The sequence below is a fragment of the Cervus elaphus genome, chromosome 13 (assembly GCF_910594005.1).
Source record: "Cervus elaphus chromosome 13, mCerEla1.1, whole genome shotgun sequence".
In the NCBI taxonomy this organism is placed as follows: Eukaryota; Metazoa; Chordata; class Mammalia; order Artiodactyla; family Cervidae; genus Cervus; species Cervus elaphus.
The window spans coordinates 57583283-57610975 of record NC_057827.1 but is presented as its reverse complement, the minus strand read 5'-3'; the positions used below and the strand labels follow the sequence as shown (position 1 = coordinate 57610975).

Genomic DNA, 27693 nt, shown 5'->3' with positions numbered 1-27693 from the left:
TGTCATTGCTGTCTAAATTGTAGCTGTATATAGAACAAAACAGGACACACAAAACACGGAATCCAAGCAGCACACCAGTATCTGCTTGCCCAGCTCATGTTCCAAGGAGGGCAAAGTGCTCTTGAGCTGCAATGTAGTGACATCATGCTGGATATCACTGGCAGAGTTAAATTTTTCATTTAGTATGTACTACATAACCACCCTGCATATGGCAGAAATTAGGAGGCCTAGGGGTTATAAAGAATGACATATAACCAGGGGGAAGACTTATCTCTATATTGCATTTAAAAATGAGAAGGGCAAGGTCTTTTCACAATCTTTAAATGCCCCACTAGCAGAATCATTCATAAATCCTTAAATGTCCTAGGATAAAAATATGAGTGCAAATAATTACTATGAAGTAATAAACACAAAGATATATATAAGTCACTGTTGTATGTGCCAAGAGATAGAATCTAAGAATCACCCTAGAGCCAAAATAAAAGTAAGAGCTACTTGTACCTGCTCATCACTTCTTAAAACAATCTTATCAGATATGTATCATTTTACAGCTGAAGAAACAGAAGTTTAGCAAGGGTGACTTGGCCAAACTTGATCAACTTTTAAACTGCTTTCTCTCTAGGTTAGAAAATGGAATCTTAAGGTGTAAGTGCTGTGGTTCAGAATTAAAATAGTAATTAAATCAAAGTCTTTTCATAAATTAATTCTAAGACATAACCTTTGATAATTTCTTATTGTAGTTACCTTTTCCCACCTCAGTACCTAAACTGTAACTCACAGTGGCTTATGAACTGGATTGGTGACTTATATCTGTATACAGTGGCTCCTAGACAGGTGCTGGCCTTTCAGCTATTGATGAGCTACCCTAGAGACACATGCCATGGGGTAAACTTTACTGAGCCGCTAAGTGCACTTTGAATATTGCCGAGAATTAGTCATATGAATGAGCCTGGTCTGCTACCTAACATCTGAACATGAGGTACTCTTCTACACTAATCCTCAACATAGGTTCATTAAGGGTTATACTCCAAGATGTAAACTTTCCACAATAAAATATGATATATATTATACTTGGTCCAAAATTATAAAACTGCAACTTAAAAAAAAAAGACATCTTTATTGAAATAAGTTAATCCAGTGGATCTGAGGAAACCCAAATCAGTTGGTTAGGGCAATAAGAGCTTCCACCACGTTGCCCATGTGTTCCCTCAAGCTCCGTTCTGCTGCTGCTCGGGAGATCTCCATCTCTGTCATCTGCAGGAAAAGGATCAATGATTTTACCGAAGTCTCCTCCTGGGCAATAAGGTGCCAGCAAAACGTGAGGACTCCACTTGTTTGAGCAAACAAAAGACATATTCCCCACCCACAGAGTAGTTACGGATTACTACTCACTATCAGCTCCAGATCTTCCTTCTTGATGGTGACTTTTGCCAGTTCCTTCTCCCTGAAAATATTCAGGTACTTTAGTCCTCATTTTCTACCTCCACCATAAACTCCCAGAAAGGATCACTCCCAGCTGTGCCTTACAAATAAATGACTTGATAAACATTGTTGACTGAAAATACAAAAGGACTCCCGTTCCCTCGCCTAACATCCCATCCCACCGCATCCCCTGGAATATTTAGAGCAGGCAGGTGTAGCCAGGAGGTCTTTCCTTCCACCAACAAAACAGTAAAGTCGTAAATCTTAGGTCTGCATAAATTGGTGATAGAGTTGAAGAACAGTACGAAGTACAAAAGCCTAACGATGGCTTTTTTCTGAGTGGGGCAGGTAGGTAAGACTTACCGCTCCTGTTTGGCTTTCTGCTCCCGGGACCGTCTATCTCCAATCACGGACATAGCCTATGGGACAGACAGATCTAGTTACTGCTCTGCTACTCACAATTCCTAACAATCTAAAATACCAGTAACAAGCGAGTGAGGTGTGGATTCATAATGACGAGCGAACCAGGAACCCGGGCCTACGTTTAGTTCAATTCTGCGCACCTGAGACCCATTTTAAACCCCATCTCCATCAAGCTCCTTTTCTCAAGCGGAGGGGCCCAGTGACGGTTCAGTTTCCCTCTCGCCTCCTCCCACCAGCGGGATGCGGGCCCCTCCTGGAACCAGGCTTGCCGTTTCGGCCTCCGAGCCCCGTCTGCTCTCAGCCCTCCCAGACACGCTGCCCGGCCAACCTCACCGTCTCCAGATTGGAACTCTGGATCTCCTTCTCTTCCGCATAGTCGGTGACTCGCTCCAGGTCCGCCGCACCACTGTCATGCTTCCGTGGCTTCTCCGGAGGCCGCTCCGGACCGCTTGTCTCTGTCTCCAACTCCAACTCCACATCCCCCTCCGTCGCCATATCGATCCCAACGCGCCGCCACACAGGCCCGGCCCCGCCTTAGAACGACTTCCGGCAACTAACTCGCAACTTCCGCCGGGATGGGGGGCGGGGCTGGCCCTGGGCCACACCTTTTTTAGTGCGCTGGTTCTAGAAGCTTCAGCAAGCAAAGCAGTTCGGCTCTCGGACTTTCCTTCGGGCTTGTACAGTGTTTTATGCCAGGCCGTGTCCCAGACCCGTCACCACTGCAGACCATCCCAGCCTTTCTTAAACTAGGTCCAGCCCACACACCCCTAGGAACTCTGTTCAAGATGAATGACGTCTAATCCTAAACCAATTAAGAATGCTAATCTACAGACCAGATAGGCAAACTGCTCCCTAATCTGGGGAGAACAGCCTGAGTAGCCCAAGGGGCCCTGGGAAGAAAGTAGTTTCACAGGGTATCTGCATTTTCCACGACCCGGGGGGCGGGGGGGGGGGGGGGGGGTCGGTGTTCTTTTCCTGGTATCCCTCCCCATTCTGCCTTAAATTGGGTGAACAGCACGGGATAGCAGGAGTCCAATGGGCTGAGGACGAAAGAAAGCTTCTACTTTCTCATCTGCCTTCCATCTGGTGGACCTGGGCCTAATCCCTGGTATAAGGATGGTGGGTGCAAAAGCGGTCACAAGTCCCAACACCTCCCTCCGCCTGGCACCGCAACGCAGGGGAGTCAACAGTGTCATAGTGAGTCCTCCCTTCTATCAGGTGAGAGGGTACGTGGGCAGAGAACTCCCTGGAGCAAGAGCTGTCTGAAAAGGGGAAGGGAATGGTGGCTGAAGCTGTGGAGGAAAACCCACGGGAGCTGGTAAACATGGCAGACTTGCCATTTGCTGCTGAGGCCTTCTGCTTCTTTGGATCTAAGACTACTTATCATTAAACCTCTCCTCCTATTTTCCTGGTACCAGATGTTTAGGTCCTGGGAAAGATTAGAGGTCAGATGTGACAGGCTCTTAGGAAGTTCTGCCAGTTATGTTCTTATGATGAAAGCTCTACGTGAGGTCAGTGGAAAGCAATCCTAAATAGCTTGGAACCAGTCTTGAGAATTCCTAAATGAGAGAAGAGAGGGGAGGGGGATATTTTGGAATTCAGCCTCATGGGTTTACCTCACAAATGTATTAATGTAAGCCTGTCCTCAGCAAATCTCTACCTTGCTGCCTTGCATCTGCTCTACCCTCAGGTGTCCTGCTGTGGGCCCGTTCCCTGTACCTGCTGCTGCCCTTCTAGGTGGCCCGCTCTCACAGAGTCTCCCTGTAGCCGCCTGTTCTACATCCTCCTCCACGTGGGGACCTCAGCAGTCTGCTGCCTCCTGCTGTCAAGGACAGTGGTGGAAAGAGTCTGGGGCAAGGCACATGGGGTACGTGGGAGGAGGCTGGGCTGCAGTGGGAAAGGATAAACGGAGAAAGTCTGAGGTAAAGGAGATTTGGCTTGAGGGTAGGGGACACATGAGTGGACGAACCCACGAGTAGGTACTTCTCTGTGCATGACGACTTGTCCAGCCATTTCTCACATGTACCTTCCCTCCAGATCCAGATGCCCTCAGGGCTGTGTGCCCATCTGTTTGGCCTCTCTCAGTGCCCAGTGCTTAGCGGCTCTGGGGCTGTATACCGAGTATGTGCAGGAACTGCCACCTTCCACCTGCTGCAGGCTGTGCTGCTGATCGACCTCCACTCCCGCACCAGCCTAAGAGCACAGCTACATAATAGGTCTGTGTGTACTCTTTGGGTGGGGAGAGGACAGGGAGGGAAGTAGACACAAGCTGAGTAAAGGAAATTTCCAGATGAAGTCATAGCACTGTAAAAAGACAGAGAACAGGTTTAAGTCCCTGCTTCCACTATACTTGCTGTGTAACCACAAGCCACACACTTACCCTCTTTGATCTTCTAGTTTTCTGAAATGGAGATAACAGTGGAGTTACTATATGCAAACCCTCTGTCATCTCTAGAACACTGTCCAGATGTTATTTAGGTATCAGAGTCAGAGTTTGGAATAGGCTGTGATCAGCCTGTCCCCAGCCCCTCTCACATGGGACTGGTTCCTCCCTTCCTCTACTTAGTTGTCTCTCTTCTCCCCTTTCCTATAGTTCTGCTTTCTCCTTTGTCTATTCTGAGACATTTTCTTTGCTTCTTAACCAGTTTCTGGCTCCTCAAGCTGCTATTCCTGCTAGGTCTCTGTGCTGTTGCCTTCTGCATCCCTGATGAGCATCTCTTTCCAGGTATGTTCTGTTTCATCCTGATCAGCAGGTGTAAGCTAAAAGATTTTCTAAGAAAAAAATCTTCCCTGGCAGTCCAAATGCTTCTAATGCAAGGGATGCGGGTTTGATCCCTGTTTGAGGAACTAAGAACCCACAAGCCTCGCAGCACAGCCAAAAAAAAAATAGGATAGGAAGAGGACCAGGAGTAATGATATGATCAGTTACATTTTTCTACTGGTGCCTCACTTGCAGCCTGGCATTACATTGGCATATGTGGCGGCTTCACATTCATCCTTCTGCAGTTGGTGCTTATTACTGCCTTTGCTCATTCCTGGAACAAGAACTGGTAAGGAGCACATAACCCTGAAGGCTTCCTGGGAAATCTGACATTACTAGACCCAGTCAGGTTGGGCAAAGGACATGACAGGTTGATGACCCCAAAGCTTCCAATTAAGCAATATGGAAAAGCTCAGGAATATGATGGCTGTAGGCCAGGTGGGATAGACAAGTCTCACCAATCTTCTGGGAGAGGGGGAATAGCTGATAATGGGTAAAAGCAAGAGTTGGGAGCCCCAAGCCACTGCCCACCTCCCACCCTTAGGCAAACAGGTGCAGCCCAAGACTGCCGCTGGCTCCTCGCTGTGCTGCTGACCACCCTAGGATTCTACAGCACGGCAGGTGCAGCAGCCGTGCTCCTGTTCCAACACTACACGCACCCAGCTGGCTGCCTGCTCAACAAGATGCTGCTTAGTCTGCACCTTTGTTTCTGTGGTCTCCTCTCCTTCCTCTCCATCGCTCCCTGCATCCGCCTCAGTAGGTACATGCCTTACAGCATTAAAGATTGGGGGGGGCCTTTAGTATAGCAAATTGCACTGTACTCAGTCACTTCAGTCATCTCTCTATACAACCCCTTTGCAACTCTATGGACCACAGCCCGCCAGGCTCCTCTGTCCATGAGATTTTCCCATGGCAGATTTACCATGGAGCCACCAGGGAAGCCCAGATAGCAAATTTCATTTGCCTCCCTAATCTCAACCAATTCTCTGCTTCCTCCAAAGGGTGGGGAGACAGAAGCACAGGTGAGGGTAGCAGTGAAGGAAATTAGTACCCAGTAGGCTAATGCAATGATTTCCCTTCTCCCCAGAGCAACCTCGCTCTGGCCTTCTACAAGCCTCTATCATCAGCTGCTATATCATGTACCTGACATTCTCTGCACTGTCCAGCCGTCCTCCAGAGAGGGGTAAGGAAAGGACCTGGATTCTTAACAAGGTTTACCCATGCTAAAACCTTTTTCGCTCCTGCCAAATACCTAGCTCTTTGTTCTTATCATCTTTCTCTTCTGTTGCTTGCCCTTTCTCAGTAATCCTTCAAGGACAGAATCACACTCTGTGCCTGCCTGGCCTGAGTAAAATGGAATCCCACACACCAGATACTTCTCTGGCAATGATGAGTGCTGGCATCATGTATGCCTGCGTGCTTTTTGCTTGGTGCGTAAAAGTGTCAAGGGAAAGGTGTGAGAAGGGAGGATGCTCACAAGGACAGGGATGGTTAGGAGATAGTCTGGGGCAATGGTTTATTTAAACTTTAAAGGAAGGTAAGAGGAAAGCTCCTCATAAAAACAATTTCTAAGAATAGCACCCGTCAGATGATCTGTATGAGACGAAGGGGACAGGGGAAATGACTTGAGAAACTTTAAAAGCACAAAAGATTTCAGGGCCCCACATGAAAAAATTTCAAAATTTTGGGGGGAAAGGGGCTTTGGGAGATCACTACCCTCCTGAGTTACTAATAGGGATCAGCTGGGAGTAAATGCCATCAGGTAACCCTCCTGCTATTTGACTGTATCAACTTTGAGAACTGTCTCTTCTCAGCAACGAGGCTTCTTACCTGGCTGAGGTATTTGGGCCCTTGTGGATTGTCAAGGTTTACAGCTATGAGTTCCAGGTGAGGACGGATAGCTCAATATCCCCAATACCCCAACCCCCCTCACACATAGCAACACACACACACCTCCTATCAACCTCTACCCAAAATGCTCAGATTCTAGCTGCTGTTACCTTTTATTGAGTACCCACAATATGCTAGGCACTGTGCTAGATACTTTACATACACAATCTCATTTAATTTAATCCTCACAACAACCCTGTGAGGTAGGTGTTTGCTCCATTTTACAAATGGAGAAATTGAGGCACAGAAGGTTAAACATCTTACCAAAGTTCCCATAGCCAGTCATATACTGGAGCTAGAATTTGAACCCAGGTGTGCCTCCACTTGTCACACCACACCAATCTTTTTAAAGAGGAGGAGTTTCCTCTACTATTACCCAGACATTCTTTTTCCAAAACATGCTGCCTTTCATTTTACAGAAGCCCTCACTCTGTTTCTGCTGCCCTAAAACAGTGGAGCCAGAGGAAGGTGAGTGTCAAGTGAGGATCCATAAGTGTAGATTTCTGCAGAATGCCAAAGAGTGCAAATGCCTTCATGAAAGAGGCTGGGGGAAGGAAGAGGTGTTTGAGCAGCTCTGCTACCAGCAGTTCTTTCCTTTCTCCAGGACCAAGTGGTGTGGCTGCCAGGCCAGCTGACCAAGAGACCTCTCCAGCTCCTCCAGTGCAAGTCCAGCAGCTTTCCTATAGCTATTCTGCCTTCCACTTCGTCTTCTTCCTTGCATCACTTTATGTCATGGTTACCCTCACCAACTGGTTCAGGTAGGATGGAGGGGGGCCTGGGATACTCTTCCAAAAACCTAGTTGTTTTAGGGAAAAAAGCACTTCAAGGCCAGTCCTGAGTTCTCCCGAGACACACGAGTCTACCATATTCTTTGGTGGGGCAGTAGGATAGCTCTAAGCTCTGAAAGTCACAGCCCTGCAGATTCTCTAACCAGAGACTTTGGTTCCACAGCTATGAGGGAGCAGAGCTGGAAAAGACCTTCACCACAGGTAGCTGGGCTACCTTCTGGGTCAAGGTTGCCTCATGCTGGGCCTGTGTACTCCTCTATCTGGGGCTGCTACTAGCACCGTTCTGTTGGTCCCCAACCCCGGACCCCCAGCATCCTATCTTCAGGCGACATTGTCATCGTGTCAGTATTGCCAAATGACAAATATCCAATCTAGATACTTTTCATAAACTGGAATTCCCTTGAACTGGAGTTCCCAAGTCTTAACTCACAGGAGCTGTCCAGCCCAACAGATTCCTCAAAGACACAATGGGAAGTTACCTCCCTTTAAGTTGAAGTCAGTAGTTACACCTGACTTGAAAAAAGTGGCCACACACACCCTAATACCCTAGGCAGAGTATCTGACTCACTGGAGCTACTGTTACTTCTTCAACCCAGCTGAAGAGCCTGTTTCCAAGTCAGCAGCTCAGGAATCACTGCTAACCCAGCAGACAGTGTGGCACCAGTTCATTCCTGGCTCTCATGGTAGAGATGGGGGCAGGGAAAGACCAAAGGGGACCAAAGACTTACTTGGCTTTGCCTTTGGTGATAAAAAGGAAAACAGGAGTCCACCCCTGAGTACAGGGATGTAAGAAGCCCAGAACCCTAGAACAAACCAGGACATAGGAAGAAAGGCACACAGACACTACCCTAAGTTTTAATCCTGATGTTGAGGTCAAAGGAAATGGGAAGACAAAATCTACCCTCATTCCATGAGGAATGACAGAAGAGAATGTGAGCACTTGAGAGCAGCTAACCATGGGAACTCCGTCAACAGCAGGGTCTGGGCCAACTTTCAAGCATAGGAACAAACTGAGGAAGAATGAGGAAGAGGGAGCATAAATTTAGGTCTTGCAGCCTTCCTTCTCAGGACCTCAACTCCATCCTTAGGATGATGTCTCAGGTCTGAGTAAGGGACAAAAACCACAAAAAAGAGGTCCCTACAGCTCTTAAGAGGATATCTCTACCACACACCCAATACCTGTCTGTCTGTTGCAGTACAATAAAGAATTTTTCTGTGATGTTTAAACTTAGCCTACATATCCACAACCTTTCAGAGTATGAAATTCCCTTCCCTTTTGGTGGGAAGGGGCAGCCATTCCTCCATCCCCATCCCCCCCAAATCCCCAGTCAAACCAGGCGCTCAAGGAATTACAAAGCTACTTTTAATACTTTGGGGTGAGCCCCACAGGAATAAAAAACACTGGGAGGGGGTAACCCCCTCACCCCCAGGAGTGGCCCAGGGGGAGAGAGGCTACCTGAGGGGAAGGAAGCACAAAAGGGACCCGCTGCAGACTCAGGGCAGAGGGAGTGCCATCGGTGCTGGGACCCGTGAGCACTACAGGAGAAACCGCGAGCGTGGTGGGACTGGCTCCAGGCACACAGGCGAAGGGCAAGAGGGTTGGACACGAAGCCACAAAGCTACTTGGGTTCCTCCTTCTTCTCGTTTGCCTTTTTCTGCTTCTGCTGCATGATCTCCGAGTCCCTAGGGGTAGAGATGATGGGGCACTGGGAGGTACCAGAGGGCAAAAAGGACAAGATGCAGGGGGATGAAGGGCACAAAGGATAAGATGGAAGTGGATGGGACAAAATTCAGCATATGGCTGCTGTATTCCCACCCTAGGAGAACAAGAGGAAGAGAGCTGAGGCTCAAAAGGCAGTCAGTCTCTATCTGGCTGTTGCCCAAGGGGTAAGAAGTCTGGCCACACAGGCCCAAGGCTATTCTGTGCCGAGTACCACACCCCGCCACACCAGTGAGAAGGTTGGGAGAAGGGAGGGCAAATGAACAGCAAGGAGGGCCAAAAGTACGGGGCTGTCATAACCACTACTGCATTTGAAATGTGAAACTCCCTGCCCTTGCCCTTAAGGTCAGACCCGGGGGCACTCAGAAACCAGACCGAGGGCAGCACCCGTCCCAGTCCCTTCCTGTATGTAACGCCGTGAACTAACAATTTAGAGGGTGAGAGGAATAAAACCCTAGAGGAAACAATGCACTCTGCCCCTCACGGCTAGTCCAGATGTAAGCTCAGAGCTAACTTTTCCAGGTACAACCCTCGGTCTAAACCCAGGTCCCACCCCACCCTCCCCTCCCCTCCCTGGGGCTACCTCTGCTTGCGGGCGGCAGCAGAAAGCCCGTCATCTCGGCGCTTTCCCTTAACCGAGTCGCTCTGCTTTTTCATGTTCTTCTGGCGGGCGAGCTCGCGCTGGTTACCGCCTAGTGAAAAAAAAAATTAAAAGGTGAGACGCGAGGGCCTTTCCGGCCGCACACCGGCGACCCTCTCCCCTCACGAGACACCAGTAGGCTCTCCCACACTTCATTCCCGGGGCGCCGACACCGGCCCGTTTCGGGGCCTGGGCTGCAGATTCGGCGGGGGAGGTGAGGGGGGGAGCTGCCACGGGGCAGGTCAAACTGGAGAGTGGACAGAGGACGGTTCTGAGGAGCCTGCTGGAGGCGTGTTTCGAATTTCGGCGCAGCATGAGGACCCAGACAGGTAGTGGCGGTGTCTGCAGACGGTCTGGGTCTCTGTGGGGGATGGGCAGGGATCCGGAGTAGGGGGCTCTGGGTCTATCACAGGCGCGCAACTCTTCCCACACCGCGGAGAACCGAGGAGGGCCTTTGCCTGCCTAAGAGCCGGGGGGTTGGGGGGGGAAGGTTCTCAAGAAGTAGCGGTGGGCAAAGGGTCGATTTCCGGGCTCCGAGTGTGAGGGTGGCTAAAGAGCGCTCCCAGAGAAAGGTCTCCCTGGGGAAGCCAAAGGAGGTCAATGCCGAGGTTCGGCAGTCGTGTTCAGGGTAAAGGAGGAGAAAAGGGCAAGGAGAGAGGGTCTCAATGCTCACGGGTCATGGCGACGGCAACGGCTCCGGCCTGCCTCCGTTGCGTCCCCTCGTTCAGTACGACGTTACAGGCCCCGCCCCTTTCTCGCAGCGTAACGAAGTCGTCTTTTACTCCCCGCCCCTTCGCGCCCTGGCGCCGATTCCTATTGGTCAGGAAGAAACACATGTGGCCGCGGGCCACGCTGGAAGTCCGGCGGACGAGAAGGGGAGGTTCGCAGGCCAAGCGCGCTGCGTGGGGCGGGGCTTTCCGAGCAAGTCTTTAGGTCGGGTGGAGCGAAAGTAGGCCAGGTCACGTGACCAGGGTCGGCGCGGGGGGAGGTGGAGGGGTGCGGCTGGCGATGTGGCACTCCCGCGGGCTCGGGCACGTGACTTGGCAGAGTGACCTCATACGGGGACGGTTTGGGACACAAACTCACCCAGAGGGAACGCTGGGGGAACAGAGTTGGGGAGGCTTCGCGGGGGCTGAGTTGGTCCGACTGGTGCTGTTACCAAGACTGGAACAAAACGCCGGTATTACTTAGGATCCTTCCCAACTAACCATCTATTTGAACATTTGAGTGCACAATATCATGTACCAGAACAACTTAACAAACTGCCTTCCAACATGTTCGCCCATCCCAAACTCCAATATAGAGATTCGCGGCCACATCCAGTATGTACAAAAATCTTGGCCCTGCTCATTTGCCCACAGAAGCTTTAAATATGTAGCTTGGCAGCATTTGAGGACCCCAAAGTCACAGACTGTGGCCTTGTATCAGGGACTCAGAGACTGGGAAATGCACATACTATGTTCATTTCTCCTTTGGCGTTTCCTCCGCTATACTGTATCTACCAGCAACACCTGGTTTTAATTGGCAGTTGAATGGGGCGGGAAGCTTAGATTTCCCCCTCTCATTCCCAGATTCACTAATATGTCTACAAGACTCCCCACCAGTCGTGAGGAATTCACTGGATAAAGGAGAAGTGTGTTAGTTGCCCTGTCGTTTCCCGCTCTGCGACCCCATGGACTGGGGCTAGCAGGCTCTTCTGTCCATAGGATTCTCCAGGCAAGAGTACTGGAGTGGGTTGTCATTTCCTTCTCTGGATAAAGGAGAAATGCTTAGGAAATCTCACAGGAGAGGATTAGTTGTAAATTTCAACTTATCCTCTCCAGCTAGTGCCCACAGTAAAACCAAGATGAGGCTAGAACTACAAACTGTCTTCTCTCTCAACGTGAAACTGGGCCAGGGAGGGGCACAATAAACCTCATTCAGTATTATCCTCACAATTTTTGCCATACCCAGGTATCACCTGAACTACTACTATTTATTACTTGAAACTTTCATATTTGGAGGGCGGAAGTTGTGCTGCCCTGCAGTGCTTATGGGGATTTCAGTTCCCTGACCAGGGATTGAACCTGGGCTGAAAGCACCAAATCCTACCACAAGACCTCCAGGGAAGTCCTTGTATCAGTTTCAAATGCAGGATATAATGCAAAATTCATATTTATTTAGTAAATTAAAAAAAACGGCATCTGGTGATTCATCACTTCTGATGCTAAAAGACATAGTGACTTTTGCTTTCCTCTCTCTCTTGGATCACTGGCTCATGGAGAGCCAGCTGCTGTATCAGGAGGAGAGGCCCATGGGGTGAAGAACTATGGTCACTGGCCAACAGTCAGAGGGTAGAGAAAGTACTTCCACTTTAACTCAGGTTGGGAGTTGGAGTTGAGAGTTAGGGACTAAATTAGAGAAAATGGAGATCCAAGGCTCTGAAGCAGAGAAGGAGGTGAGGTGGGATTTAAGGATCCCACATATACAGTGAGTAGATGAGGAAACTGGACTTCAAGGATAGGGACAGCATCGCAGACCTAGAGCCACAGACGGACCACGGTTCACAAAAAGAAGTGGGACTCTCTGCTTTCCTAGCCCCAGGTTCCCATGGTCCCCTTGCATTTAGAGAGACTACAGAGCCAGCCCCATGGAGAAAGCCTAGCTAGCCAAGGATGAGTGAAATAGTGCAGGATGAGGAAGCAATTTCTCTCTTGGCACATGCTACCTCTTTATCAGCTCCAGCAGAGACAGAGTAGAACAACCCTGTGACCAGTCTCCTCTTATTTAACTTACCCAACACTATCCCCTTGTTCGAGAGTCTGTTTCCAATCCTAACAAAACCTAGGCTGATTGCCACAACTCCTTCTAATCTAACTTATCCTGAAATTGCCAAAGAAGTCACTCATTCTTTGGATAAATATTCATTGTGTTTTGCACCAAGGATGTACCATCTATTGTATTAGTCACTAGGTTTACAGTGATGAATAAAACATATGTATCACCAGACTCATAGAACATATAGTATAGAGAAAAAGAAGAAGCTCTCTCTATATATATAATACATATATAAGCATGCATGCGTGCATACTAAGTTGCTTCAGTTGTGTTCAATTCTTTACGACCCTGTGGACCATAGCCCATCGGGCTTCTCTGTCCATGGGATTCTCCAGACACTGGATTGAGTTGCATGCCAACCCAGGGATCTTACCTGTGTAAACCCATATATCTTATGTCTCCTGCATTGGGAGGTGGGTTCTTTACCACTAATGCCACCTGGGTTAGTCAATAGGTATTAGATAGTATTGACAAGTAATAGGCAAGCCAACTGATGCCTGGTGAGCATGGTATGAAACTAGGTCAGGAAGTAGGCAGGGTAGTTATATGCTCTGAGTCACTACTGCTAATACCACTACTAGCTAACATTAAGTGAGTGCTTATTAAGTATACTTTTCTTATTTGGACCTTACAATGACCATTTGAGGTGTCATTATCCCCTTTATACTGATTTAGAAATTTTGGCACAGTCAGGTTAAATAACTTTCCCAAGGAAGCACAGACAGTAAAGGGTGAGGCTGAGACTTTAACCCAGCCCCTGATATTCATCAGGATGTAAATTTCTTTTTTTAAGAGATCACTCTGTGGGAAGAAAGTGGATTAGAACAGATAAATGGAAATGGGGAGACCAGTCAGGAGGCTCTCACAGACATCCAGGATGCTAGGCCTAACTGGGTAACAGATCATTGAAATGAAGTTAAGATCAATTTAGGCAGAAAGGGGAATTTATTGGTTTACGTAAGCAAACTAGGACATGGGCTGCAACGTGAATGATTGTAGGGGAAACTAAAACCAGTAACAGGGGGATGCCTCCCCATCTCTTATTTTTGCTCTGTTCTCTCAGATCCCGATCCCTTGACATGATAGGAAATGGCTTCAAATGGTCCCTGCCCTCAAATTTCACACCATGTCCAAGAGAGAAGTTCTGAGTCTCATCCTTTAAATTCAGTGTTTAAAACCCCAGGTCAGAGCTCTTATGGTTTAGGTGCCCACCTTTGTGGTGGGGAGGTGGTTGTGAAGCAGAATATAATGAGAGCAGCCCCCAGCAGAACCATTTGGTTCTGCTAACCATTTGGTTAGAATGGGGAAGGAACAGGTTTATCAAAGAAAGAGAGTTTGCTCCCCAGAAAAGGAGGATGCTAGACAGATAAAAGATGTCCATTACATCAGGGCACAGAAGATAGTTACTTGGGCTGAAATGGTGGCAGCAGAAATGGCAAAAGTGTGCAGCTTCAAAATATATTTTTGGAGAAATTGTCCTGGTGGTCCAAGAGACTAAGACTCTGAACTCACAACCTAGATCCTACATGCCACAGCTAAGTTTGAGTGACATACTTAAAGATCCCACGTACCACGATGAAGATCGAAGATCCTGTGTGCCACAAGTAAGACCCAAAGGAGCCAAATAAATAAATAAAAGGAAATATTAATATATATGTATATATATATATATTTGGAGATTCAGTTAGAGAGGAAGATAGTATTGATTCCTGGGTTCTTTCATACTCTTTATGGAATTCTCCAAGCAAGATTCCCGGAGTGGGTAGCCATTTCCCTTCTCCAGATCTTCCTGACTCAGGGATCAAACACAGGTCTCCTGCACTGCAGGCAGATTCTTTACTGTCTGAGCCACCAGGGTAACCCAACACTTTAGTGGAGGATGTTTAACAATTTACAAGTAGCCAAACCAAACAATATGAAATTACAGCTTACTTTAAGTGTTAAAAAGAAACAAAAGTGTAAGGACAAAGAATAATGGGAAAACCCCACTTCTGTGTTGACTTTTTTTTTTTTTTTTTTTGGCTGTGCCACGCAGCTTATGAGATCTTAGTTTCCCAAACAGGTATCAAACCTGGGCCCTCTGCAGTTAGAGCGTGGAGTCCTAACCACTGAACCACCAAGCAGTTCCCTGTGGTCACTTTTAAACTGAGGCCTGGAGCCAGCTGTAGGAAAGGTAGAAGAGGGTTCCAGCCATGCAGCTGAATCCCTAACATTTCTAACATCCCTCCTTTAACAAGGAAGAGCAATGGTTTTAGGAACTTCTTTCCTTCCTCCCTGAGTTCCAAGGGTGGAACTGAATCGCTAAGTCAATCAAAGTAAATTCATCACTCTTAGCATTGATTGTCTCAGGAATCCCTCCCTAAACCGTGCATGGTATTCATCTGGTGACAGTTATTGGTTCGGGAGTTAGCCTGTGACCTAAATAGGTCTGATCAGAGTGAAACCAAGCAGAGTCCTGTGGGGGTCCCAAAGATGGAAGACTTTGTGTTCCCCATTTCTTGTAGGCAAGACTCCAGCCTCCGTGTTTGGAACACTTGAGAATTGAGGGAGGAGAAGCCAAGAAACCACCTGAGGCAAGACTAAAGGGACCAGCAGAAGCTCATAAGATTAGGAGGGGCTTCCCTGGTGTCTCAGTGGTAAAAGAATCCACGTGCTGATGCAGGAGACACGGGTTCAATCCCTGATCCAGGAAGATCCCACATGCCTCAGAGCGACTAAGCACGTTCACCACTACTATTGAGCCTGTGCTGCAGAGCCTGGGAGTTGCAACTGTTAAGGCCACCTGCTGAAACTACAAAGCCCACATGCGCTAGAGCCCTACCTCACTAGAGAAAAGCCCACCCAGTAATGAAGACCCAGCACAGTCAACAATAAATAGATTTTTTTAAAAAGATTAGGAGATCAACCACCTGAGAGGATATTAAAGGAGTACAAGCCCTGCTCACACCCTAATCTTGTCAGACCCCACTTTTGACCCACTGTTTTAAAAACCCTCATCAACTTCTCTGGGGTGCAGATGGTTTTTCAAGGCAGAAGCCCAGTGCATCAATAAGGCTATCCTTTTCTGCGTCTTCCAAAACTCTGTGTCCTGTTAAAGGAACTTATATAGTCAAGAATATAAGAGAAGAAAAAAAGATCTACAAAATCAATCCCAAAACTCTGTCTCTAAGATTTGTTTTTGTTGCTGTTACTGTTTTTTTAAGTCGCTCAGTCATGTGTAACTTGCAACCCTTTGTAGCCTGCCAGGCTCCTTTGACCATGTGATTTCCCAGGCAAGACTGCTGGAGTGGGTTGCCATTTCTTTCTCCAAGGGATCTTCCTGACCTAGCATCTCCTGCATTCAGAGGAATTTTTTACCACTGAACCATGAGGGAAGCCCTGTATCCAGGATTTGATTTGCCACCAGTGTACAGAGAGGCCTAGCTTTTGGTAACAAGACCAAAGGGAGGGACTTTTGTTCCATTGTGGAGCTCTTTCTCTTTGACTTGAATAAGGATTCATTCACATAGCCCTTAACTGCTTTTGACTTCTTTGAAGCACAATCCTTAAGTTGAAGCAAAGTGAGTGGCAGGAGGAAATTGGCTCCTTGATGATGCTCTTGGGCCACTGAATAAATCAACTGTAACATTTGTTCTCTCTCTGAGCTTCCTGCTATGAAAACCACCATATTTGTTTTTTGAGTAAAGTGTCTTGAGTCAGATTTCTGTTACTTCCTCCAAATACTTTTTAAGCAATAGACAAACAATAGAAATAGCATATGCCAAGGCCCTGAGATGGGAAAAAGCTTGAATAAATAAATTAGAGGGATCACATAATGAAATAATCCAGTAAATTTATTGTAAACTGCAACCAGTCCTCTCCCTGAGTACTAAACTTCTAGTTGGATTTTAGTGCCTTGTAGAGATGAGTAGATAGCCGAGGATCAGCAAGCACTGAAGAAAACACTCAACATAAAAATAGGTCAAAGCAAAACAGAAACAGAAAGTAAGCTCAAAGAGGACTAGAAACAATTCCAGGAACAACAACAACAACAAAAAAAAGGTGGGGAGAGGAGACTGTAATTACTATCCTTAGAAATGAAGAGGCTATTGAACAAAAATAGGGGAGCTAGGGAAAAAAAAAAAAATTCAGAAAATAAACAGCTCTTGGAAATTAAAAATATGATAGAGTTGGAAGATAAAAGTTGAAGAAATAGTCCAGAAAATTAGGCCAAAAAGCAGTCTGGTAAAGCTTAAGGATCCCTTGTGAAAAAAGGTTTTAAAATACACCAATGGGGGACTTCCATGGTGGTCCAGTGGTTAAGACTCCACCTGCCAATCAGTTCAATACCTGCTCCGAAAAGATTCCACATGCTGTGGAGCAACTAAAGCCATGTGCCACAACTACTGAGCACCATGGAGCCTGTGATCTGCAACAAGAAAAGCCACCCCAAGCAGAAGCCTATGCACCACAACTAAAGCAAGGCCCCCACTCTTCACAACTAGAGAAAGCCCAAGGGCAGCAATGAAGATGCAGCACAGCCAAAAATAAAATATTTTTTAAAACACACCCAAGGTATCTGTACATCCATATTCATATTATTCACAATAGCCAAGCAATAAGAAGCAACCCAGATGTCTATTGACAGATTAATGGACAAAGAAAATGTGGGATATATATACCATGGAATCGTGTTTAGCCTTAAAAAGGAAGGAAATCCTGACAGATGCTACAACATGGATGAACCTCGAGGACATTATGCAAAGTGAAATAAGCCAGTCACAAAGAGACAGATACTATAAGACTGCACTTAGGAGGTATCTAAAGTAGTCACATTTAGTGAAACAGGAAGAAGAAGGGACTTTCTGTCGATGGGAACTGGGAGGAGGGGGAAATGAAGAGTTCTTGTTTAATAAGTACAGAGTTTCAGTTTTACAAGGTGAAAAGGGTTCTGAAGATTGGTTACACAGCAATGTGCAAGCCCTGTACAATTAACGCTGTGTGCACGCTCAGTTGCTAAGTCATGTCTGACTCTTTGCGACCCCATGGACTGTACCTTGCTAGGCTCCTCTGTCCATAGGATTTTCCAGTCAAAAATACTGGAGTGGGTTGCCATTTCCTCCTCCAGGGGATCTTCCTGACCCAGGGATCAAACCTGTGTCTCCAGGGTCTCCTGTATTGACAGGCAGTTTCTTTACCACTGAGCCACTTAGGAAGCCTTACCACTAACACTACTGTACTATTAACACTACTGAGCTGTACATTTAAAAATGGTGAAGATTAAAAAAAAAAAAAGGTGAAGATGATAAATTTTGTTATGTGTATTTTGCCACAATTAAAAAATTAAGACTGCATGGGACCATAAATGGCATAAATGATTATATTCATATATAGTTATCAAAATATTAAAATGCTTCTGGTATAGTAACTGCATTTTTATCAATGCGTAATATAAAAGATTGAGGCAATAAGAATTGTAATGGTAATAACAATTGTAATTATAAAGTGGTGATGAGTGCAAATGGGGTTTAGCTATCGCTCCAACAAATGTGATATGAAATGAAAATACTTCTCATTTCTCTTTGTGAGAACATCATTACTGCCAGTACAAGTGGTTTGTGCCTACATTCATAACTGAAGGAGATGTTACATTTTATTAAGGTTACTGAAAATAAAGGTGTCATTTTCCCCTTTCCAAGCTCACAGAATTCCTGAGTTCTATGGTCTGCAGACAGTTTTAGAACCTCTGCTCCGGGACCCTGGGTAAGCTCCTCTAAACTTTGGTTTTCTCTTCAGTCCTTAGCATTGGGCACATTCCTAACTCACTCGCCCTTCTAGGCAATTATTTCACACCATTTTTATCCCTAAACTCCTATTGCTCCTCCTTCATCCTCATACTCTTTCTCAGTTGCTTCCTGCTTCGCTGAGAAGACAGAAGCAATCAGAAGAGCACTCCCCCAGACTTTCTCCACACCTACCAGTCTTTTTTGTTTATAATTTTATTAATTTTATATTTGCCTGCACTGGGTCTTTGTTGATTTGCAGGGCTTTCTCTAATTGCAGTGAGTGTGGGCTACTCTTCGTGGTGGTGCTTGGGCCTCTCATTGCAGTGGCTTCTCTTGTTGCAAGAGCACAGTCTCTAGAAACTTGAACTTCAATAGTTGTAGCACACAGGCTCAGTAGTTGCCCCATGGGACGTGAAATCTTCCCAGACCAGGGATCGAACCCATGTCCCCTGCATTGGCAGGCAGATTTTTATCTACTGTGTCACCAGGGAAATCCACACCTCTACCAATCTTTTGCACCTGCACCTACCTTCTCTGTCCATGTGGCCTTCTCCTATAGATTAACCATCCATGCTCCTTTGAGTAGCCAATCCTGAATAGATCCCACTGCCTCTATCCTACTCAAGAATGCCACTTTAGCAACCCTCTTCTCTTTCCTACATCATCAAAGTTTGGGGGATATTCCCCAAATAATTCTCACCAGCATACAAATATGCCCTTACTCCCACCATAAACCTTTCTCTTGATCTTATTTCCCCTAACAATTGACTCCCTATTTCTTTGCTCTGTATTTAGCAAAGCTTAAGTTCCTTATAGCCTCTGTAGATGCCTTATCTATCATTCTGTTTAAACCTTCTCCAATCAGGCTTTCACCTTACCATTTCACCAGAACTGCTCTTATGAAGGTTGTCAATGAACCCACATTGCTAAACCCAGTGGTCAATTCTTTTCTTCTTCTGTAATGGTTTTGTTGAAATATAATTCACATATCATACAATTAACCCATTTGAAGTGTACATACAATTTTATGGTTTTTAGTGTAATCCACAGATGTGTGCAACCACCGTTGCTGTCTGTTTTAAAATATTTTCATCACAGTGGTCAGTTCTTAATCTTCATTTTACTTGGCCTGTCTGTGGCAGTCTAAAAAATTTATTTATTATTTATTTGGCCACACCATGTCTTAGTTGTAGCACTTGGGATCTTTAGTTGTGGCATGTAGGAACTAGTTCCCTGGCCAGGGATCAAACTGGGGCCCCTTGCATTAGGAGTTTTGTGGGTTTTTTTGCATTGGGAGTTTAGAGACTTCACCACTAGACCACCAGGGAAGTCCCTCTCTATGGCGTTTGACACAGTTCTCTTTTCTTTGAAACATAGTTTTCACTTGGCTTTCAGAACATCACACTCTCTTTTCCCTCCTTTCTCACTGCCTTTCAATTGCCTTTACTTTTCTTCCCCCTGACTTATATCTAGAGATTGGAGTACCCTTAGGGTGTAATCCTTGAGGCTGTTCTATGTCTTCTTGGATGAGTCATCCAGCCCTATGGCTTTAAATATTAGGTTGGTGAAAACCTAATTGTGGTTTTCAATTGTGAATTTTAAATCATTATAACTAGGCTCCAAACACATCTTTATTAATCAAAATAGGAACCATTACAATCAACACATCTTTGCCAATGAGAAATAAGTTGATTTATTCCTGTGGCATAAAAATACGTGCTTCAGAATTTGAGGAACTTTTGGAAAGCATTTTCTGCCTCCTTGCTGGTTGTGGAAGCATTTTCTCTGCAAAAAGTTGTGGTAGTTGGTTGGCAAGAGATCAGTTGAATATGGTGGATGAGGCAAAACTTTGTACACCAATTTGTTCAACTTTTGAAGCACATGAGACATGTGGTCAGGCATTGTTGTGGAGAAGAATTGGGCCCTTTCGGTAAACCAATGCCAGATGCAGGTATTGCAGTTTTGGGTGCATCTCATCGATTCGCTGAACATACTTCTTGGATGTAACGGTTTCACTGGGATTCAGAAAGCTCTAGTGAATTAGACTGGCAGCAGGCCACTAAACAGTGACCGTGACCTTTTTTGGGTGGAAGTTTGGCTTTGGGAAGTACTTTGGAGCTTCTTGTAGGTCCAACCGCTGCTTCTAGGTACGATCCACTTTTTGTTGCACATCACAATCTGATCAAGAAATGGTTCATTGTTGTTGAATAGAATAAGCAAAGACAACACTTCAAAATGATGATTTTTAAATTTTCTGTCAGCTCATGAGGCACGCACGTATCGAGCTTTTTCACCTTTCCAGTTTGTTTCAAATGCCAAATGACTGTAGAATGGTCGATGTTGAGTTCTTGAGCGAATTCTCGTGTAGTTGTAAGAGGATCAGCTTCAGTGAGTCTCTCAATTGGTGGTTCCAATATCAAATGGCAAAGTTCAACAATGCAATACTGCAATTACTTTTGCACCAACCTAATGCTATGCATCTGTTTAATGCTACCAAGTTTACATGTCTAGCCTGGTCATCCCTCACCATCTCCAAACTTATCTGTACAACTTCATGCTCCACACCCCCATGTGGATTCTAATAGACAACTCAGAACTAACCCTCTTCCACCAGCAATGTTTCCTACCTCAGCTGATGACAGTTTCATCCTTCTCGTTGTTCTGGCCAAAAATCCCAGTTATTCTTGATGCCGTTTCTCTATCACATGTCACATTCAATCCATCAGGGAATCCTGTCAGCTCTACCCTCAATATGTCCAGAACCCTGTCCCTTCTCCCACCTCTGGTCCTGGTGCAAGTTGCCACCATCTCTAGCTTGGATTACTGCAATATTCTCCTAACAGGTCACACTACTTTTATTCTTCTCCCCTACAGTCTATTCTTAACAACAACCACAGTGAGCCTTTAAAAATAGAAGTGACTTCATGTGATTCCTCTGCTCAAAACCCTACTTTGACTCCTCATTTCACTCCAAGTAAAAGCCAAAGACCTTACAGTGGCCCACAAGGACCCACCCCTGCTTCTTACTTTCCTGACTTCATCTCTCACTACTCTCTTCCTCAGTTACCTTGTTCCTGTTACACTGGCCTTGGCTATTCCTCACACTACCCACACATACTCCTGACTTACAGAGTTTGCACCAGCTAGTTAGCTCCTGTGCCTAGAAAACAGTTCCTCCAACTGTGTAGCTTGGCCAGTCCCCTCACTTCCTTTAAGATATTGCTCCCCTCCCCCCCAAAAAAAAGATATTGCTCCCACTAAAAAAAAAAAGGTGCCTGTGTGGGGGGTAAATTCCTTGGTGATCCAGTGGTTAGGACTCAATGGTTTCACTGCTGAGGGCCTGGGTTCAAAACCTGGTTGGGGAACTAAGATTCTACAAGCCACGAAGCATGGCCATTTAAAAAAACGGGCGGAGGGGGGAGAAAAAAGAAAAAAGACATTGCTCAAATTTCATTTTCTCCACAAGGCCTTCTTGGATCACCTTACTTAATATACAGCCAGCCCTCTCCACCCTCTTCTTCCTCCTCCATTTCCAAACCTTCTACCTTGCTCTCTCTCTCTCTTTTTTTTTTTACTATAGCTCTTATTACCTTTTAACATATACTATATTTTTTGTTTTGTTTTTACTTAAAAAATTTTTTTAAGTTTTCTTTCTCTTTTTTTTATAATATTCACTATATTTCTTATGTTTATTTCTTTTTTTTTTTTCACGTGTTAGTACTTTTAATGTTGCGCACATCAAATTATAGGAAAAAGACAACTATAAACAAGACGCAGTCCCTCTACTTCCATGAACAGCACACAGCATTACAGCAAGCCAAGTTTATGTTCAACCATCAAATGCGGTTCTCCCATTAGTTCACTTTGTGATGGGTCATTAAGAATATCTTCAAATCCAATAGTCTCATCATTACCCCTCAAAATATCCAGTGAAAGGTTTGAGCTTGGGAGAAATGGAAGACGCTGAACCTGCTGTACTGCCTTGAATTCCATCTGTAGTTTTAGTGGTGCAAAAAGACCCTGGATGTTTCTCAGTGTGGAGAAGTTCATCTTATCTTGGTTGAGCTGGTAATTTTTTTCTGATAATTCAAGAGGATGACTGGGCAGAAGTTCATTTTTCACACAAGAAAAACCTTTTCGAAGAAGATCATGACTTTCAAAAGGTCCACTTGCTGACAGCTCAGTAACTGGAATACTGTCCTTTAGCTGGGATCCAAGTCCTCTGGCATTCATTTTCGACTCGCTCAGCGTACAGAAGCTCTCCCCTTGACGGTCAGCCGGCCCCGCCGCCTTATGTTTATTTCTTTGATGCATATCTACTGTCTCCTTCCCCTCTAGGATATAAGTGCTCCCAAAACAAGAATCTGTTCATTGATGTATCCCAAGGATCTAGTACAGTGTCAGGGACAGAATAAGTGCTCAGTAAATATTTGTTGAATGAATAAATGAAAAATGTGGATAATGATACTCACTCTAAAAAGTTGCTGTAGGGATTAAGTAACATACAGAGATCCTGACACTGTTAGATCCCCACCTCCCTTCTCTCTTCCTCAAATGTCTTCCCTAGTTGCCTCCTACAGCATTGCTTCTTCACACCTCTTTGGACATTTTAACCCCTGTAATCACTCCTTTGAGTTTAAATCCAAGAAAATCCAACAAAAGGCCACAGATATCATCTGAGAATCAAAAGGACTCTGGGAGACCAACTCTACCCACTACCACAACTGTTTATCAAATTAGGAAATTGTTACCCAGAGAAGCAGACAGCCTGAGGAGAGGGCTAGGTCAATGCTTTGTTGTTGAAGTTAGATTTAAAAATCAACTTCAGGGAGTTCCCTGGTCGTCAAGACTCTGAGCTTTCACTTAAAAAAAAAAAAAAAGTAACCAAGCAACTTTATCGAGGTACATTTACAGACATTAAAATAGATACATTTTAAGTGTACAATTTGATGAGTTTTCACAAATGTAAGGTCATTAAGGTCACCAGGGATTTAGCAGAGGTATCCTGGCCAGGAAAGAGAACACCACCAGGGCTTTTGGGAAACAGGGCCAAGCAGAGAGGTCAAGGGCCGACAGGAGATTGTCGGTCCTGGGGTTTCACTGCAGCAGGATCTGAACCTCTGGGATGTCTGGCAACTTCGCGGCACCTCTTGGTCCTCCCAAGCGAGTGAGCCAGCTCTCTTTCACACCAGTCTCCACCAATCTCCCGTGTACAGGCCAGGAATGGAGACCTGGGACTGAGTTCTGTCTCTTGCCTGTCCTGCAACTCCCCTGCCATCAACCACTGCCCACATCTCTGCCCATCAATGGGGGGCGCTCCAGCTTGGGAAGTCAAGCTTCTCGCCTGCCGCCACACCCACCGGGCCCGATTTCCTCTTCATTCTTAGTTAGAAGCTAGTTTCGGGTCAGCAGGAGTACCGCTGGCTGGGAAAAGTCAAAAGGCTACACCAGGTGCTGGCCTCGGAAATCGCCCCTCGGGTCTGCCCTCCTCTGGTTCCTTGGGGCTCTTGGCGTGATGAGCTGGCCCCGCCCCGCAACCAGTCGCTATCTCCAGCCCTTCTGCATCTAAAACCCTCTAGGGGGTTGCAGGTTCAGCTTCACTTAGAGACCGCAGCTCTTGAGTTCAGATTAGGTAGAAAAACTCAGGCAGGACTGGGGACTCGGGTGAGGCGTCTGAAGCTGGCCGCAGACTTTCTCTCCGGAACTGAGACAGCCTCTTGAGAAAGCCCAAAGAGCTGCCCGCCCATCCAAGAAAAAAACGCTGGGGTTGGTGCTGCTAACATCTGGGGGAGAGCGAGGTGCCGCCCCTGGCGACTGGGAAATCCCAGGGGTGGCGCCGGCTGTGGGTGGGGCCGGGGGTGGGGTCCCGGCGGAGGGCGGGGCCTACCTGGGCACCCGGGTGTGCCAGCCCAGCCCTGCACAGCCGAGGTGGTAGTGGCCCGGGTCTGTGGCTCCCGCTCTACCTGCCCCTGAACCTCGCAGCCATGGAGGGACCCCAGGAGCTTCTGAGTGGGAAGCTCCAGCTCTGCTTCACCCCGGCTGCCCGGACCAGCCTCCTACTGCTCAGGCTCAACGACGCAGCGCTGCGGGCGCTGCAGGAGTGTCATCAGCAACAGGTACGGCTGGCCCAGGCCCCATTCTCTCTATCCTCTGCCTCTCCGGAGGTCGGGCCTCAGCCGGCGACTCCTCGAAGGGACCTGGGGGTGGATAGCAGCATCCTCGGGCTCTGGCCTCCCCATCTCTTCAAGTGAAGCCCGCTAGGCAAGTCCCCCCACCCCGGGCTCCCGACGCCGGTCCTGGGGACGCCGCTTCTGCTGCTCTTGGCTCAAGTCTGTGCTCTGCCCGCAGGTTCGGCCGGTGATTGCTTTCCAAGGGAACCGAGGGGTAAGCGCGGGTCTGGGGTGTGTAGAGGTGAAGAGCAGGGAGAACAGACATGGGCTTCAGGAAGGGACCGTCAGGGCGAGAGGCTGAGAGCAGTCACGGTCTGATGAAGTTTCGAGAACTGAACCCAAAATGGGGGAAATCGGGGCTGCTGGGGTTGGTCCCAAGAGTCTGCGGTTGAAGAGACTTCGGCGACTTAACCTCCTGAGGAACTCGGGCCCAGCTGCACCTCGTGTGCTAACGAGCCCCATGGGACCCATCTTTGGTCTTCGGCTGGTTCAGGGAGGAACAGCATTGGTTGGGGAGGAGGAACTGACTTTCATGGGGTTTACTGTCTCCTTTCACCCACAGTACCTGAGGCTCCCAGGTCCCCACTGGTCCTGCCTCTTTTCCTTCATAGCGTCTCAGTGTGGCCAGGAGGGCGCTGGTGGTCCTGGCTTGGACCTTGTATGCCAACGCCTAGGCAGGTAAGGAAAATGGGTAGCAGGTAAGAATTTGTGGTAAGTCAGGGAAGGGGATGTCCACAGTTCCTTAAAAGTTCTCCACCCTTCAGTTTTATGTGTGTGTGTGTGTTTTTAACCACCTTTTCCCAGGTCTGGGCCTAACCGTCTCCACTGCCTGGGTCCACTCAGGGAGCGCCTCACGATTTGGGCAGCTATGGATTCTATCCCAGCTCCATCTTCAGTTCAGAGACACAACCGGACTGGAGATGCCAGGGATCGTGAGAGCTGGAAGAGTGTGGGAGACTATCCTGAAGGAGACACAATTTCACAGTCACAGATGGCACTAGAAGAGGTGAGGCCAGAAAGTGCAGGGAGTTAGGATAAGGTGGGGCAAAGCCTGAAACCTAGGGAGCCATGTGCCCCTGCCACTTTCCCTGCCAGGTGCCAGAACCACTGGCAAGCAGCCAAGGACAGTCACTCCCAGGATCCTCGAGGGAGCACATGGCACAGTGGGAAGTGAGGTACTTGGAGCAGGGTGGGACTAACCCAGGGCGCTCTGGTATTCCTCTCTAATCGCCACTCTAAATGCTGTGATAAGAGATGGAGCCCTACTTCCTTCCTACCCTGGGCTTGATCTCTATTTCCTCTCCTAGGAACCAGACCCTTCTTCCAAACAGAGATCCTGATCAGGCGCTGCCTCCATCTGCTAGCCAGAAACATGTGGACAAGGTAAGTTGTAATAGCAAGGGTTTTTCTAAGAGAGTTGTGTCCAATGAGGCTAACATTTTAAAACTGAGAGCTTATCATTTTCATGATCCCAGAGCTCATTATGTGGAAGTAATTGTCAAGAGAAGGGCACAATAGGAGGCTTCTGGCTTACTGTTTATGTTCCTGAGATATGTTCCCAACAGAAACGTCCAGCGCCTGCAGCTATGGTAGAACTAAAACAAAAGAGGCTCAGAACTCTAGCTCCAAGTCCCCTACAAGGACTGCCCAGTCAGGACTTACAGGAGGAAGACTGGGAGCAAGAAGATAAAGATGAAGATGTGGGTCCCAGGCTGGAGCACAGTCCCTCAGTTCAAGCAGGTGAGTTAGAGAGGGTGAAACTGCCATTGTGGGGAGGGGGAAAAGAAAAAGTGTTATCATCACCTTCATGTCTTGTTTCCTTTCTAGATTCTGAATCCCCAAACCCTGAAGAAGTACCAGATTACCTCCTGTGAGTCCCTTGCCATTTCCAATTTTATCAAGCCCTGTACATTCCTGGGAGCTGGAAGCTTTGGGGGGTCAATGTTACTGATGGTGACAACACTCTGCTCCTGGCAGGCAATACAGGGCCATCCACAGCGCAGAACAGCAACATGCCTACGAGCAGGACTTTGAGACAGATTATGCTGAATACCGCATCCTGCATGCTCGTGTTGGGGCTGCAAGCCAAAGGTTCATAGAGCTGGCAGCTGAGATGAACAGTGTTCAGCGAGGAACTCCAGAACACAAGGTAAGGACTGGATGAACCCAGGCTGGCTTTCAAGTTCTACTGGCCATAAACTCCCTGCTAATTGCCCATTAAGTATGTCTGTTCAATGACCAAAGTGACAAGCAAGTCTGTTTTGAGAGAAAAATTAAGTCTGCATAATTTGGCATAATATGAAGCTACTTTAGTCCCTAAGAGAGTTGGAGATTTTTTTCTCAAGGTTAAACTTAGTGCTAACATTTTCTGTTTCAGGTGCTGGAAGAAAAGATAGTCCAGGAATATAAAAAGTTCAGGAAGGTAAGACCGGGCCTGGGAATGGTAGCAAGAAGGCAGAATTGACTTTTTTTTTTGACATGGGCACTTTTTCTCTGCAGCGGTACCCAGGTTACAGGGAAGAGAAGCGCCGCTGTGAGTACTTGCATCAGAAACTGTCCCACATCAAAGGTCTCATCTTGGAGTTTGAGGAAAAGAACAGGGGCAGCTGAAGCGGACACATGGCTCTTTACCCTAGTGTGATATGGAAGAAAACAGCAGCTATTAACTAAGAGGACAGTTGTCTGCTCTTCGTATTGTTGAGTCCGTAATGGCAAGTAGGAGAGCTGCTCTAGGTTCTTGAAGTTTGGTTTTCATTATTACCATATTTAAACTTTTAGGGCATGGGCACAGTGCCAAGACTCCACAGCTGTGCCCAGGAGTTATCCAGTAACTGAAAACTATGAAAAGTAGCAGAGGCTTGGCTTTTCCACCTTTAGTTCAGCCAAGTCATTTTCAAATCCTGAGAAGTGACACCATCTCCAAGACAAGATACCTTGAGAACATTAGAATTTACCTGGTAGCCTCCCTGAAAAAATCTTTGGTAACAAAGCTAAAGGAACTAGTAATACAACAGGATATGATGGGAAAGGGCTTGGGTGTTACCCATGTACTAGAAGTGAATTCTTTTACAAACACGGCTAAAAAAATTAAAACTGATTGCTTCTGTGTCAAGTTTATGTTTTCCTTAAATCCTCCAAGATGGTGGTTCTCACCCTTGCTTGTGTATATGAACCACTTCTTGGGCTCTCTAAAAAATTAGATCCTTAGATTCCAGCCCAGGTCTTTTTTAAAAAATATATATTTTATTATTTTATTTGGCTGTGCTGAGTCTTGGTTATGGCATGTGAACTCTCAGT

The 27693-nt window shown here is 46.7% G+C and overlaps 5 protein-coding genes across 9 annotated transcripts; 2 read left to right on the top strand and 3 right to left on the bottom strand.

The window, feature by feature from the left end:
- Positions 1-1097: 1097 nt before the first annotated feature.
- HYPK (huntingtin interacting protein K) lies at positions 1098-2904 on the bottom strand. Of its 2 annotated transcripts, XM_043922283.1 has the most exons (4): positions 2179-2904; positions 1786-1841; positions 1393-1444; positions 1098-1254 (listed from the first exon to the last, which is right to left on the bottom strand). In XM_043922283.1, exons 1-4 carry the CDS (start codon positions 2338-2340, stop codon positions 1159-1161), a joined length of 366 nt encoding a protein of 121 aa, XP_043778218.1. In that variant the 5' UTR covers positions 2341-2904; the 3' UTR covers positions 1098-1158. The 2 variants fall into 2 exon arrangements, with proteins under 2 accessions (XP_043778218.1, XP_043778219.1); XM_043922284.1 differs by lacking the exons at positions 1098-1254; positions 1786-1841 and having other exon boundaries at positions 1385-1444; positions 2179-2370.
- Positions 2903-8509, top strand: SERINC4 (serine incorporator 4). 2 transcript variants are annotated; one of them, XM_043922285.1, is made up of 12 exons: positions 2903-3063; positions 3536-3712; positions 3883-4061; positions 4491-4570; positions 4802-4895; positions 5151-5362; positions 5694-5789; positions 5910-6036; positions 6421-6493; positions 6916-6964; positions 7101-7254; positions 7448-8509. In XM_043922285.1, the coding sequence occupies exons 1-12, from the start codon at positions 2962-2964 to the stop codon at positions 7641-7643; spliced, it is 1539 nt and encodes a 512-aa protein (XP_043778220.1). In that variant the 5' UTR covers positions 2903-2961; the 3' UTR covers positions 7644-8509. The 2 variants fall into 2 exon arrangements, with proteins under 2 accessions (XP_043778220.1, XP_043778221.1); XM_043922286.1 differs by lacking the exon at positions 5151-5362 and having other exon boundaries at positions 2903-4895.
- A 116-nt stretch (positions 8510-8625) lies between these two features.
- Positions 8626-10471, bottom strand: SERF2 (small EDRK-rich factor 2). 2 transcript variants are annotated; one of them, XM_043922278.1, is made up of 3 exons: positions 10318-10471; positions 9588-9696; positions 8626-8990 (listed from the first exon to the last, which is right to left on the bottom strand). In XM_043922278.1, exons 1-3 carry the CDS (start codon positions 10322-10324, stop codon positions 8705-8707), a joined length of 402 nt encoding a protein of 133 aa, XP_043778213.1. In that variant the 5' UTR covers positions 10325-10471; the 3' UTR covers positions 8626-8704. The 2 variants fall into 2 exon arrangements, with proteins under 2 accessions (XP_043778213.1, XP_043778215.1); XM_043922280.1 differs by having other exon boundaries at positions 8626-8967; positions 10318-10468.
- ELL3 (elongation factor for RNA polymerase II 3) lies at positions 9876-27508 on the top strand. Of its 2 annotated transcripts, XM_043922277.1 has the most exons (13): positions 9876-9973; positions 18140-18203; positions 24209-24342; positions 24575-24610; positions 24959-25074; positions 25201-25402; positions 25492-25571; positions 25704-25779; positions 25962-26136; positions 26224-26266; positions 26374-26545; positions 26774-26818; positions 26896-27508. In XM_043922277.1, the coding sequence occupies exons 3-13, from the start codon at positions 24211-24213 to the stop codon at positions 27004-27006; spliced, it is 1188 nt and encodes a 395-aa protein (XP_043778212.1). In that variant the 5' UTR covers positions 9876-9973; positions 18140-18203; positions 24209-24210; the 3' UTR covers positions 27007-27508. The 2 variants fall into 2 exon arrangements, with proteins under 2 accessions (XP_043778212.1, XP_043778211.1); XM_043922276.1 differs by lacking the exon at positions 18140-18203 and having other exon boundaries at positions 9882-9973.
- Positions 21923-22519, bottom strand: LOC122706806 (proteasome maturation protein). Its single transcript, XM_043922282.1, has one exon. It carries the CDS (start codon positions 22457-22459, stop codon positions 22034-22036), a length of 426 nt encoding a protein of 141 aa, XP_043778217.1. The 5' UTR covers positions 22460-22519; the 3' UTR covers positions 21923-22033.
- Positions 27509-27693: the final 185 nt, after the last annotated feature.

Coding starts and splice junctions, on each gene's coding strand:
- HYPK (XM_043922283.1), bottom strand. CDS start 2,340: ATGGCGACGGAGGGGGATGTGGAGTTGGAGTTGGAGACAGAGACAAGC. Junction 1,842..2,178: donor AGAGTTCCAATCTGGAGACG/GTGAGGTTGGCC, acceptor TCTGTCCCATAG/GCTATGTCCGTGATTGGAGA. Junction 1,255..1,392: donor AGGAAGATCTGGAGCTGATA/GTGAGTAGTAAT, acceptor CTTTTCCTGCAG/ATGACAGAGATGGAGATCTC.
- SERINC4 (XM_043922285.1), top strand. CDS start 2,962: ATGGTGGGTGCAAAAGCGGTCACAAGTCCCAACACCTCCCTCCGCCTG. Junction 3,064..3,535: donor TGAGTCCTCCCTTCTATCAG/GTGAGAGGGTAC, acceptor CTCTACCCTCAG/GTGTCCTGCTGTGGGCCCGT. Junction 3,713..3,882: donor TCTGGGGCAAGGCACATGGG/GTACGTGGGAGG, acceptor CCTTCCCTCCAG/ATCCAGATGCCCTCAGGGCT.
- ELL3 (XM_043922276.1), top strand. Junction 24,343..24,574: donor AGGAGTGTCATCAGCAACAG/GTACGGCTGGCC, acceptor CTCTGCCCGCAG/GTTCGGCCGGTGATTGCTTT. Junction 26,137..26,223: donor CAGTCCCTCAGTTCAAGCAG/GTGAGTTAGAGA, acceptor TTTCCTTTCTAG/ATTCTGAATCCCCAAACCCT.
- SERF2 (XM_043922278.1), bottom strand. Junction 8,991..9,587: donor GCTGCCGCCCGCAAGCAGAG/GTAGCCCCAGGG, acceptor GGTACCTCCCAG/TGCCCCATCATCTCTACCCC.
- LOC122706806 (XM_043922282.1), bottom strand. CDS start 22,459: ATGAATGCCAGAGGACTTGGATCCCAGCTAAAGGACAGTATTCCAGTT.